Raw genomic sequence first — 13,629 nt, forward strand, 5'->3', positions numbered from 1 at the left:
GCATTTGTGAAGGTAAAATGAGTCAGGATATGTAATAAGTTATAAATATGTAATGATGTAAAGTGTACTGGATATGTAATGAGTTTTCATACAAAGCACTTTAAAACAGGGTCTGCCATACTAAGCATTACATAAGGGCTAGCTGTAACCACAACTTCAAAAAGAAAATGGAAAAGGAAGACAGGGATTTGAGTGAACAGTAAAAATGACTAATAATTTGTATCTTATCTCATTATTACGTAATAGAGATACATTTCTAAAACTGGCTAATGCCACATTAATTATCGCTTGGGTTTTATGTGGTAGAGGTTACCTGACAGAAACCTTCTGCTTTAAGGTACAGTATACATAAAGGTGCCTGTAAAGAAACTGGGAGTCATACGTTTGCTACAGTATTTCTGAAGATGACCTACCTCATCATCACTTGTCCTGGGATGATTCCAACATTTATCTCTCTGACCAAATTTCCGTAACTTTTTTTCCTCCAAGCTTTACAATTCAATGGATGATTTCCCTCTCACTCCTAATTCACACAGTTATTTCCTAATTTAAGACGTGTTTTACCCCATCCTGGCACAATGCATCTGCCAGTTGTATTTCTTCTAAGCTCTCATGTCTCTTGTTTCTTGTCTCAAGACCATATCTATTGTACACTGTAGCTTTACCCCAAAGTGCATACCCCATTGTCCTACCCTATTGCTGCATCAGAGGCTGAATATAAAGCTGGAGGGAAATATGAAGGTAGAATGATGAAAAGAAGACACTGTTAAGGAAAGCTGAAGGAACTACATTACAGATCTACCTCCAATATATCAGAAGTCTATAGAAAAAGAAGCTGGAAGAAGATTAGAATGCCAAAGATATGCTTTACCAACTGCCTAGAGCTGAACTAGGCACTAAATATTTAAGCACAAACATCAAAACTCTAGTTTTGCATTCCCTGGAGTAAACTTACACTTATGCTGCATTACTTTGACCAATGTATTACACATTTGCTTAAGCATCGATGTTTCTAAATATATTCTGACAGCAAGCACAGTTACAAAGGAGAAGAAAACCTATGATGTTGAGTAGTTTTTCAAAGATCTGACAGGTTTCTTAAATAATTAAAAAGATGCTATACTAGCCTAATGGCAAAATATTTCTGAAAATTGACTTTCTATGCACAGAGTTAGAGGACTAGACTGAAAACTGGATAATCATTAATATGCCTTCCTGCACTATTTTGCTTGGGTTTGTGTTTAGCTTATAAACTGGAAACTAACCAGATTAAAAATTTATAATTCCTTAACTGTAAATCACAACACTTTGTTAGAGGGCACCTGATTTGTGTCTCCTTTTAATAAAACTTGTATTTTTATAGATATTATAAAACCTGAGGAAAATATGAGGACTCTATAAATTCTAATTGTTAAAAGCACTATGATAACAGATGATTAAAAATGACTGCTTAGAAATATTTTAATAAATACATATCACAACTATCAAAAAGCAAATGTTCTAAATTAAAATGATTTTTAGCTTACAGAATTTTACTTTATCTTTGACTAGTGAGACATTTGTGGTATGCAAATAATATTTTAATAAATGCAATCAACATTACTCATATATGCAACATTATGGTAAATATACAAAATAAGTAAGTGGTCTCAGAGTAGGACATTCAAAAGTTATTCTTACATCCCATTTCTGGGTATCTATGGAAAAGAGTGACATGAGTTTCTCAAAGAGGTATCTGTACTCCATGTTCACTGCAACACAACTTATAATGGCAAAGATATGGAAATAAACTAAATTTTGATTGATGGATGAAAAGATCAAGAAAATATGGTATATTCATACAATAAAATATGGTTAAGCATCAAAAAGAGAAGGAAATGCTGCTGTCAAAAAAAATTAAAATTGAGGACATAATGCTAAATGAAATAATTCAGTCACAGAAGGACAAATACAGCATGACTTTACTTCTATGATACATCTAAAATAATTAAACTCATAGAAGCAAGAGTAAAATGATTATTGCCAAGGGCTAGGCAAAGGGAGTTGTTCAATGGGTATAAAGTACAACATTGTGCTTATGGATAATACTGCATTGTGCAATTAAATAATTTTCTTTTTTTTTTCTTTTTTTTTAATAGAGGCATGTTTTATTTATTTGTTTGTTTGTTTGTTTGTTTTGTTTATACATGCACTGGGTACAGTCAGAAGCGCGGGAGGGTGAGAGAATTCACCAGAGCCAGAGCGGGGAGCAGAGCAGGCAGAAGGACCGAAGTACACTGCTGAGGGGAGCAGCGGGCGGCAGGAGAGGTCTGCGCGCCATGTGGGACCCTCCTCCGGTGGCCAGGGGTACGAACCGGTGCCTCAGAGGCCGCAGGCAGCTTCGCAAACCAGCGCTCAACCGCTGCGCCACCAGGGAGGCCCTACAATTAAATAATTTGGCAAAAGGGTAGATCTCTTCTTCAGGGTTCATAAAACAAAAACAGATAGAACAACAAAAGGATCTGAGAAAACTTTTGAAGGTATGTCTACTATCTTGATTGTAATGATAGTTTCATGGTTGTATGCATATGTCCAATCTCATCAAATTATACATATATTATACATATATTATACATATATTCAATAAATGCAGTTTTTTAATATTTTGATAACTTGATACAGCTTTTCTTAAATATATTACAAGATTTCTGAAGGAAAATTAGGTAACTATGAAAAAGATTCAAATAAATGCTTGCACTATTATATAGCAATTCCACTTATACAAAATTATTCTTAAAAAGTGAAGAATAAGCTGAAAATATTTAGCAAATATTTATGCACTAAGAATTTCCATAGCTATTACATATAACTGTGAAAAATAAAGATGGAAACAATTTAAGTCCCAAGAATGAAAAGATTAATAGATTGGGCTATATTCACAAGTAGAAGACTATTCAGTCATTTAAAATTATGTTGTAAACTAGTACTTATATTATTTTTTATATTATAACGAACAATTTCCAGTAACAAATGATATAATATGATCACAAATTTGATGAAAATATATATGTACATATATTTAAAGATAACATTCTGGAAAGAATGGCCTAACCTTTCACAATGAATATACATAGCTATATAATTTTTAAAGCTATTGATAGGAAGGTGGCAATAATTCATTTTTACAATTGAATACAGTAGTTACCAAGCATGACTGGTCTCAGTCTCAGAGTCTTCCTCATAATTTTATTCCATTTATTACCATTCCAGTTTCATCCTCACCTTTTTCTTCTTTTTTCCTTCCTCTAGAGTCAAAGATATAAGAAGGCTTTCCTCCTTTCAAAGACAAATTCCACTGTGGAACTTGAAATCCATCCCCTACCTACTCAACTAAAAACTAATACCTTGCTAACGGCTCAAGCATTACATTCTGTGTCAATTTTCTGATCACTTCAAGCTGAGTGTGTGCAGTTTTATATCAGTATTTTGTAGTATCTCCTGTTGCATTTCAGTTGTTTGAATGTATCAGAGGGCAGAAATTGGAAACTATATAGACCAGAAATCATTCATTTTCATGTTTATATTCCCAGGATTCAAGACAGTGTCCAACACCCAATATTTTTTCAATGAATTTTCAATAAAAGTCTACTAAAAATTTTCCTTGAAAGTATAACTGCCTCAAGATCTCTAAAATTTCATCACACACATAATCTCTATACTTACCAAAATCATGTCCAATTTATTTTTTAAAAGTGTTATTTCTCCTTATTTTTAAATTGCTTTATTAAGGCAATGTTGGTTTACGACAATGCATATGATTTAGGAGTACAACTTAATGCCTCTTCAGATGTGTCAACAAACAATGCTTACCACCAAAGCACCAATAATCCTCTACCATTGGACAACCCCCCCCTTTTGCTAAAATGAAAAGATACCCTGCTGAATGGTAAAATATTTGCATATCACACAAGTGAGAATGGACTAATATCCAAGATCTACAAAGAATTCAAACAACTGAACAAGAAAAAAATAACCCCAGTCAAAAAATGGGAAGCAAAAAAAAAAATTTCTCCAAAGAAGACATAAAAATGGTGAATGGCACACAAAAAGTTATTTTCTTAATGTCACTGAAAACTACTAAGCCTAGAACATGTATTTAATATTTGAATATTTACTGAGTACCTGCTCTGTGCATTGGGGAAATCAAGACTTCACAGCTTGATCTATGGAGGAGATAAGTAGAGAAACAGACTATTTCATACGATAAAACTATTACAGGATAGAGGTGGGTACAATTTGATATGGGAATACCAAGAGATGATGAGCACAATGTATCTTATTGGCAGATAAATTAAATTTATCCCAAGAACAATAAAAAGACTAGATTAAAGAGGGGCCTCTCTGGTGGCACAAGGGGTTAAGACGCAACCTATGAAGCTAGCCACAGCCACTGTAGCAAGAGTTCGATCCCCACCCAGGGAGCTACCCACATAGAGCAGCAGACCTCTCCTGACTCGCCTGCTTCTCCCCTCAGCAGTATATTTCAGTGGATCTTCCTGTTCTGTCCCCCACTCTGTCTCTGGTGAATCCTCTCAGCCCCCACACCTCTGGTCTGTACCCTAGTTCTTGTATGTATGCATAAATAAATATTAAAAACATATATATAAATATCAACTAGATTAAAGAAAGAATTATTACTTTAGACTCTAAATTTCATTTAATTATTACTAATTTCAAGGTTTCCATATTACATGTTTAATATCACTATATACTCTTAGTCTGGCAAATGTTCACAAGTTTTAGCATGATGGGTACAGATCTCTAACATTATATCATGGTTTGAAATGAAGAAAGTGATCATGATTGCTTGCTCTTGAATAGGCAAGAAACAGAAAAAAAGGCAGCACAAAGAAGCAGCCAAAACTTGACTACAAGACCTTTTATCATCTTACATCAATTTTATTTTACCACTCACCATTCTATCTATCACCTCTACTTTCTGGCAAAGTCCAAGTACATATATGGAAACTCTAATACTAACCTAATTCAAATACCAGCCCCCACAACCCAAATAAGGCCTATGAGTCAACCACTTCAATAGTTAATCACTTCTTCCTCTAAGTTACTTCTGTACATTATAAAAGCTTCTCTTGTTTCATTGATTACTCTATTAAAATGCTTTTTGCTCTCAGCCTCTGAGTGCCTTGAAAGCTGACAAAGTGTCATTTATATCCTCTAGTCTCAGCACCTAGTGCAGTATCTGGAAATGATTACTTCATGAATAAATTGTTTAATCTTTAATTTGAAAGTACAAAGATACATTAAAATATTCTGACAACTCTATGTTCTTAAACTGGCTGTATATGACTATGAGAAATAAAACTGAAAATAAAATTATATGCAATTTTCCTTCCTTTCTGGGTAAAAAATCTGAACTGTGGATTATATAACTTGGTAAATAACCAAGTTATATTTAGACTTTTAGACTTTTATCTTGTAATTTGAAGAGTTTTTAGACTTTTATCTTGTTATTTGAAGAGTAAAATAACTGTGCTAAGATTGTAATTAATAAATGTTATGAGGGATTTGGCACGGGGGCTAAATTTTAATTAAATTCAGTCAAAACAAAATAAAAGCAGTTAATTTGACCTTTATAACTAATTAAAAACTACCATTTTTTTAGTTCTTGCCACACATCAGGCTTTATATAACCTTACTTATCTTCACAGCAACCACCCCTATAGATACTATTATTCTCATTGAGTACAACAGATCCAGAGGGATCAAACCTCTTGCCTAATGTCAAATAGCCAACTATTTGTGGTAAAGCTAGGAGTTGAATCCAGATTTAACTGACCCCAGAACCCAACCTTTAAATCACTAGTAATCTGACTGAAATAATATATTGCTCAGCTATTGTCATAATGGAACAGACAATTGAATAAGTATAAATCCAGTGAATCAACAGTTATTTGTTTTGATTTTCAGGGCAAATTTCTTGTTAATTGAGATAGACAATTTTAAAATTCAATACGTTACTTTCCTTTGCTAATTATTTATCTGCCAGACAAATATACTTATAAGCTGAAGTCCTCATTTAACAGAGCTGATAGCTTCTTTGAAGCTGTAACTGTAAATGAAATGACATATAACATAACCAACTTCCTCAGAGGCTCACTGGTAAACAAGAGTTATGTTACAACAGCATATTTCAAGTCACAAAAGCATCACTAAACTTCAACATAGAAACTCCAAACACATCCAATATGAAACAATAACTTGTATTCATTCATTTGTCCATTTTCCAGCCAACTTATTCAGGACTGGGGATTGCTGGAGCCTATCCAATAGCTCAGGGGCAAGGTGGGAACCAACCCTGGACAGGACACCCTTTCTTCTGGAGGCACACTCACTCACACTCAGACTAGGACAATGAACAAACATGTACATCTTTGAGATGGGGAAATAAGAGCATCCAGAGTTAACCCACACAGACAGCGGCCCTGGCAAAAATCAATTTTTTTTTTAATCAATGGACTTTGAAATAAAACAATGTTCTTCAAAGACCTGCTACATCCATCATAGCCAATTGAATTACGTGACTACGACAAATATTCAAATTAAACATATACATAGCAAAGCAAATAGGCTTTACATTTGCATACAATGGTTTATTTTTCATAAACTCTCATTTGGCATAAAATATGTGCTCAAAATAAATATAAATTATGGGGGAAATTTTTCCTCAAGTATTCACTTAATATCCATTACACGTAAATAATTAAACTAGAAAATAAAAATTGGCTAGGTATGTAATTACCCATAAGGAAATATCAATCTATTAGGAAGTCCATCTTAGTAGATACAGTAAATTAACTGCTGTAATTTGAGGAATACAAATAAGATGTCATGCCATGCCAACATACCCAAATATTTATGCTTAGTGTAAGTGACTATTTTCTTAGAAAACTTTTTTAATGTCCTGCAGGGAAATATAAGTTACCGAAAAATCCTAGAAGATAAACAACAAAGTATTCACAAGCACATTTTATGGTCCCAAGTACAATCTACAACAAAACCACTCAGAGAAATCAGGGAGAGTGAGAGAGAACACTGTGACCTGTTCATTGTTACCAAATTGTGCGCTGATGAGAAAAACAATTAAATTGCAATACACAGATAAGCACTGCCAGACATGTCAAATGATAGTATCATGACTGCATTCAAATCAGCAGGATCTTACATCACAGATACACTTTTGCAAATATTTTATTTTAATATTGAATTTTTTCTCATAATTGAAGTTTCCTTTGTTGGCATTTATTAAAGCAAAACTCTAAGACAAGAAATAGCTAATTAGATGCCATATGAGATAAAATGATTATCCTGGTTTCTATTTTGAACTCTTAGTAAGGTAGTCCTAAAAAAAAAGTCCTTCAACGAGTCCATGTGTGAAAATCATCTCAACTCTTCCTCATTTTCTTTTATTGACTCACTTACCTATTACTGTCTATGAGTTTTATACCCAGAACAGCCTGATCTGGCACTTTAGTGCCCTAAAACCCAACAGCAGGCTTACTTACTTGGAACATTTCTTCCAAGTAAATACCCAGACTGTTTTGCCAGATGTTCAACTAGCAAAATCAATTACTATACAGTATTTCTGTCCAGTCTTGCCGCCAGCAGACCATTATTATACACAAGAATTTTTGACAAGTCAGTGGGAACAGGTTAAAATAATTGGGCACATTTATTTAAACACTGCAAGAAGAGCTAAGCTGGTTTTTTTTTTTTCCCTAGCACAGATAGATGATTACACAAAACAATTATAGAATTTTAAGTGGATATCCTTTCCTGTGATATTTTCAATACGGAAGACCAGCCATTTGCTTTCACCTCCACCTACCTGTAGATAACAACAATGGTCAAATAAAGCGTCTTCATTTAAAAATGTATGTGATGATACCCATAATCCTCTGCTAAAAGACAGAATTCATTAGCATCTTTTTTTGTTATTGTTCCAAAAGCATGAGAACTTAGTAAGATTCTCCTTCTATGATTTTGTTAGTTACTGGCATTACAGATATATATGCTGAAAATGTATAAATTATGAATGTGTTCCAAAATTAGCAACTAAATATGTGACAGAAACTGTTCCAGTATGTTCAAGAATGCAAAGGGAAATGAAACATGACATTAGAGGGGTGAAATACTGTGAAAAGAGCACTATACATTTGACAATTGAACAAACCATATACACCTAATTTCTCTTCTATTTACCAAAAGTATCCTTTCTTCCCAACATGTCACCAAAAACTGACTGGGGGGGGGGGGGCGGGAAGGGGCAGAGGAGGGAGGAAGAAAAGGAGGGAATAGAGTGGAAAGAAAAAGGGGTGGGGGGAAAGAGAAAGGGTAAGCTTGTTAGAATAAGATGAAATTAGCTTCATTTTTTTAAAACCTAAGGAATAAATACACACACTCCAGAGAGTTAGTACGCATTTACAATGTTAGTGTAACAGTGATATTCTTTTTCAAGGGACCCATTATTTTTTAAAATTGTGATCATTTTTATATACCCAGGGCAATCTGGGATTCCTTTTAATCCAAGAGGCCTGGTCTTCTCTGAAAACTGGCTTTCATCCTTGTTGCAGACTGGAAAAAAGCAGGGCTGTTTGCATGGCACAGCACCAAGCCCTTTAACTCAGAGACTCATGCCATTTAGAAGCTCAGTTTTTACCACCTCCATCTGCTGCCCTAGAAGAATTAGATCCCAATTTCCTAGGCCACTGAGAAAGGATATGTGTAGAATTCTTCTGTTATATCCTAGTCCTCTGACCTTTCCATTCAAATGTCATTTTCTTTTCATTCAATAGACCTTGCTAAACAAAGCTATGACATTATACAAAATGATTCAATTAAAAATAGGAGAACTTCAGAATATCCTATATATGGGCAACATGGGTAACCAAATGCCAGAGGAAACCATTCAGCCAAAATATTTAGAGGAATTTAGGAGCGTTTAGCAATTTACCATGTGTGAACAGTGTAACATATGTAGCAGCACAACCAAGATATCAGACCAAAGACTAGGAACAACTGTTAGACTTCCAGGGCATAATCTGAGTATCTCCACTAATGAAGGCCAAAAAATAAATCACTCTGATTTATTTTGTAACAAATATATTAAAAATGTTAGGTGGACATAATACAAGGCGTCAGAAGGGAAAGGATCGGGAACTACTTGATTAAAGCTTCAGAAAGATACAAAGGAAGTTCCTCAATTCAGACATAATAATGCTTACCTGACACCAAAGAATGACCATTCTCTCATTCCAAACTTAGTTCAAAAACTCCCCAGCTATGACAGAGATCCACAAGTGAATACTCTGAAACTGACCTATTATCTCCCCACGGCTGCTTCGGAACAGGATCAGTAAGCAGCTCCTAAGCAGTGTTTGGAAAGCCTCTGCCCAGGTGAGGCTGCAGTCAGAGTGTGGAGAGCCCCCCAACAGCCCCCAGTCGGCTTCCAGGCCATGTTGACTTTCGTTAAGCCTCCTAATGACAGGGAGCAGCTGGCCTTCAATTTTCTGATCAGGAAACCTGGGAGGAAAGCCCAACGAGCTTGATAGGTTCCAAAACTGGTTTTGGAGCCAGACACTGTGCAAAGCACCCACAGTGCCGCCTATCAACAGACACAGACTATCTAGCTTCTAGCAAGGCAGCAATCTACCATTGAATCCTATCAATCTGCCATTTAATCCTTGCTTCAACAGAATGAAAATCATACTTTACAATACACAAATAAACTCAAAAAGTCATAACATTCTTTATAATTTGCTAAAAACTAGGAAAGGTATACTTTCTTTTTCAATATGGCAAATAGGATATTGTACTTATATACATATGCATACATTTAGATATATAAACATGCATATAAATATATAATACACACATGAATCCAAGTTTACATATATATGTGCATTTTTTTTATTTTTTAAGATTGCCTCCTCATGCACTCTTTTTTAGGTATATAAATCTAGAATTAGTTTAAATGGTATTTTAACCCACTGACATACCTGAATAAGGCTGATCGAATATTTATATACGAGGTTTCTTGATCACTCAATACATCTGCACTGACTGATCAAGTACACAGTTATTATTGAAGCACCAGCTTCTACTGTGTAAAACTGATGCTACTGACTGTATATTTTATACAGTTTCTAGAAATAGCTTCAGCTATTTCACAACTTCAGCATTTGTGCAAAATAATTAAACAAGAAGCATCATAAGCGTTTCCTATGTTATAAATTTTCCTATAGGAAATACCTAAAAATCCACAAAGGAAACATGGCTGCTAGATTTGTTCCATTATACATCAGAATAAATAAACAAATATCTTTTGATGCACTCGAAAAGGTTGGAAGCAACCGGTTTTTTTAAATTAATCACTACTTTCATGTTAGAAATAAGGTTTCAATTTAAAATTATTCATTGAAAGATTTTAATATGAAGACAGCAATTTTAATGAGCAGTGAGTTTAAGTAAAATAATTATACATGGGGCTCCCTGGCGGCACAAGGGGTTAGTACACAACCTCTGAAGCTATCCGCAGCCACTGCAGCATGAGTTCAACGCCCGGCCAGCCAGGGAGCTACCCACATGGCACAGTAGAACTCTCCTGACTTGCCCACGGCTCCCCCTCAGCAGTGTATTTCAGTAGATCTGCCTGTTCTGCTCCCCACTCTGTCTCTGGTGAATCCTCTCACCTCCCCACATCTCTGGCCTATACCCCAGTTCTTGTATGCATAAATAAATAAATATTTTTTAAAAATAATTATAGGTCATTTCAAGGCGGCCGGGCGGCCGGAGCAGCGGCGGGGGCCATGGCGCGCTAGGCCCGCGGACAGGCGGGAGCCGCGCCCGGGGGGCGCCTTCGCCGCGGACGCCGGACGAGGGTTTCATCACCTTCGCCGGCTCTGAACTGATGAGGCTGGACTCCCTTCACCAGACGGGCAGCCCATCGTGGGACCTGTAGTTTGTGGACACACTAACATTGGGTTCATAGTGGCGTAATGCCCGCAGACTCCCGCGAGTTCCCCTAAGTTCTTAGAGGACCGCTTTGCCTTTTGAATCAGAGTTGCAAAGTTCCATAAAGAATGGCCCTTGTGGATAAGCACAAAGTCAAGCGACAGCGATTGGACAGGATTTGCGAAGGTATCCGCCCCCAGATCATGAACGGCCCCCTGCACCCCCGCCCCCTGGTGGCGCTGCTGGACGGCAGGGACTGCACCGTGGAGATGCCCATCCTGAAGGACCTGGCCACCGTGGCCTTCTGTGACGCCCAGTCCACGCAGGAGATCCACGAGAAGGTCCTGAACGAAGCCGTGGGCGCCATGATGTACCACACCATCACCCTCACCCGGGAGGACCTGGAGAAGTTCAAGGCCCTGCGGGTGATCGTGCGGATAGGCAGCGGCTACGACAACGTGGACATCAAGGCGGCCGGCGAGCTGGGGATCGCCGTGTGCAACATCCCGTCCGCGGCGGTGGAGGAGACGGCCGACTCCACCATCTGCCACATCCTCAACCTGTACCGGAGGAACACGTGGCTGTACCAGGCACTGCGGGAGGGCACCCGGGTCCAGAGCGTCGAGCAGATCCGGGAGGTGGCCTCGGGAGCTGCCCGCATCCGTGGGGAGACGCTGGGCCTCATCGGCTTCGGTCGCACGGGGCAGGCAGTCGCTGTTCGAGCCAAGGCCTTTGGATTCAGCGTCATCTTTTATGACCCCTACTTGCAGGATGGGATCGAGCGGTCCCTGGGCGTGCAGAGGGTCTACACCCTACAGGACTTACTGTACCAGAGCGACTGCGTCTCCTTGCACTGTAATCTCAACGAGCATAACCACCACCTCATCAACGACTTTACCATAAAGCAGATGAGACAAGGCGCCTTCCTCGTGAATGCCGCCCGCGGGGGACTGGTGGACGAGAAGGCCTTAGCCCAAGCCCTCAAGGAAGGCAGGATACGGGGGGCGGCCCTCGACGTGCACGAGTCGGAGCCTTTCAGCTTTGCTCAGGGTCCCTTGAAAGACGCACCGAATCTCATCTGTACGCCCCACACGGCCTGGTACAGCGAGCAGGCCTCGCTCGAGATGAGGGAGGCCGCCGCCACCGAGATCCGCCGGGCCATCACAGGTCGCATCCCGGAGAGCTTAAGGAACTGTGTGAACAAGGAATTCTTTGTCACCACAGCCCCCTGGTCAGTAATAGACCAGCAAGCGATTCATCCGGAACTCAATGGTGCCACGTACAGATACCCGCCGGGCATCGTGGGCGTGGCTCCGGGAGGACTTCCAGCCGCCATGGAAGGGATCATCCCCGGAGGCATCCCGGTGACTCACAACCTCCCCACCGTGGCACACCCTTCCCAAGCCCCCTCGCCCAACCAGCCCACAAAACACGGGGACAATCGGGAGCACCCCAACGAGCAATAGCAGACGGTGACAAAAGGTATCATTCAGATAAACCTGGGACCAAGAGACGGTGAAAAGAGATGAACTACTAGAAGAGGAAGGAAGGAACGTGACAGGCTTTTTACCTGATTCTGGACATACGCATCACTGACGCTGCAGTGCTAGAACTACGAGAGCTAGAAGCCGTGACGTGGGCAAACTGAAGGTGGCGTCTGCTTCCTGAAGAGCTGAAAGACTAGGACGTGATTTATTAACGACCAACTTCTGTTATTGTGTGTTAAGTTTCTCATCTGTGCATCAAATCACAAAGAATAAATAGATCTTTTTCCTTTACCGGTCCCTGGGGCACAGCAGGTGAACACCTTGCTCTAGAATGTTGCATCAAGAGTTCCAAACATCAAAATAAAAAATATTAAGAGGAAATCCCCATCCTGTGACTTGAGTCCCTTCAGTCCACGGGGGCTGGTGACCTCTTTTGCTAATAGGAAGATAAAATTACTATGAAATGGGGAGCAAACTGTTTGCCTGTGTTCTAGACCTCCGGCAGCACAGGACTGGCGCCGGTGCGGGCTCGCACAGAGAAACTCCCCACCTGAACTGCGTACTGAGCGGGCGAGTTGGCTGTGAGTTCAGTAACACCCTCTGATGATGCAAAAAAAAAAAAAAAAAAAAAAAGTATTAAGTTTCACAAGCTGTTTGTACTCAAATATATTTTCTCAGTTTCAGATCCTCAGCTATTTTATTGAGTGGAGAGTCTTGAACTTGAAAGGGTTCAAGAAGAATAATGTTGCATTTCCTTATGTCTCAGGAAACACTTTTTATGGTAACTTGTCAGATTGTCTATGAACAAACCCACTTTTTTAGACATTGATAAAGTTCTTTTCTTCACGTGATATTTTATACAAGAACACTTCAGGTGTGTTATTAGATGTGACTGATTTTAACAAATCCTATTAGATTTGTATCAACTAGTTTCATGTTATATTCATAGTCTTTTGTGAGTCATCGCCTTTTTGTTTAAAAGATGGCCTATTTTGAGCCTTTGTAGAGGTACATTCCTGTTTTTGTGACAAAAAAAAAAAACCTTTAAAACTGTCCCAAACAGAATAATAATGGCTATCAGAAATGTTTTGTTTTAGTGTGAGTTACCGTTACTGTATTTGTTTATTGTAAA

At 38.5% G+C, this 13,629-nt stretch overlaps 1 protein-coding gene across 1 annotated transcript; it reads left to right on the plus strand.

The window, feature by feature from the left end:
- Window positions 1–11,138: 11,138 nt before the first annotated feature.
- LOC311185067 (C-terminal-binding protein 2) lies at window positions 11,139–12,476 on the plus strand (the record flags this gene model as incomplete). Its single annotated transcript, XM_084255472.1, has 1 exon — window positions 11,139–12,476. One exon carries the CDS (start codon window positions 11,139–11,141, stop codon window positions 12,474–12,476), a length of 1,338 nt encoding a protein of 445 aa, XP_084111598.1.
- Between the last annotated feature and the right edge of the window lie 1,153 nt (window positions 12,477–13,629).

Source organism: Talpa europaea (assembly GCF_964194135.1).
Source record: "Talpa europaea genome assembly, chromosome: 15".
Taxonomy (NCBI): domain Eukaryota; kingdom Metazoa; phylum Chordata; class Mammalia; order Eulipotyphla; family Talpidae; genus Talpa; species Talpa europaea.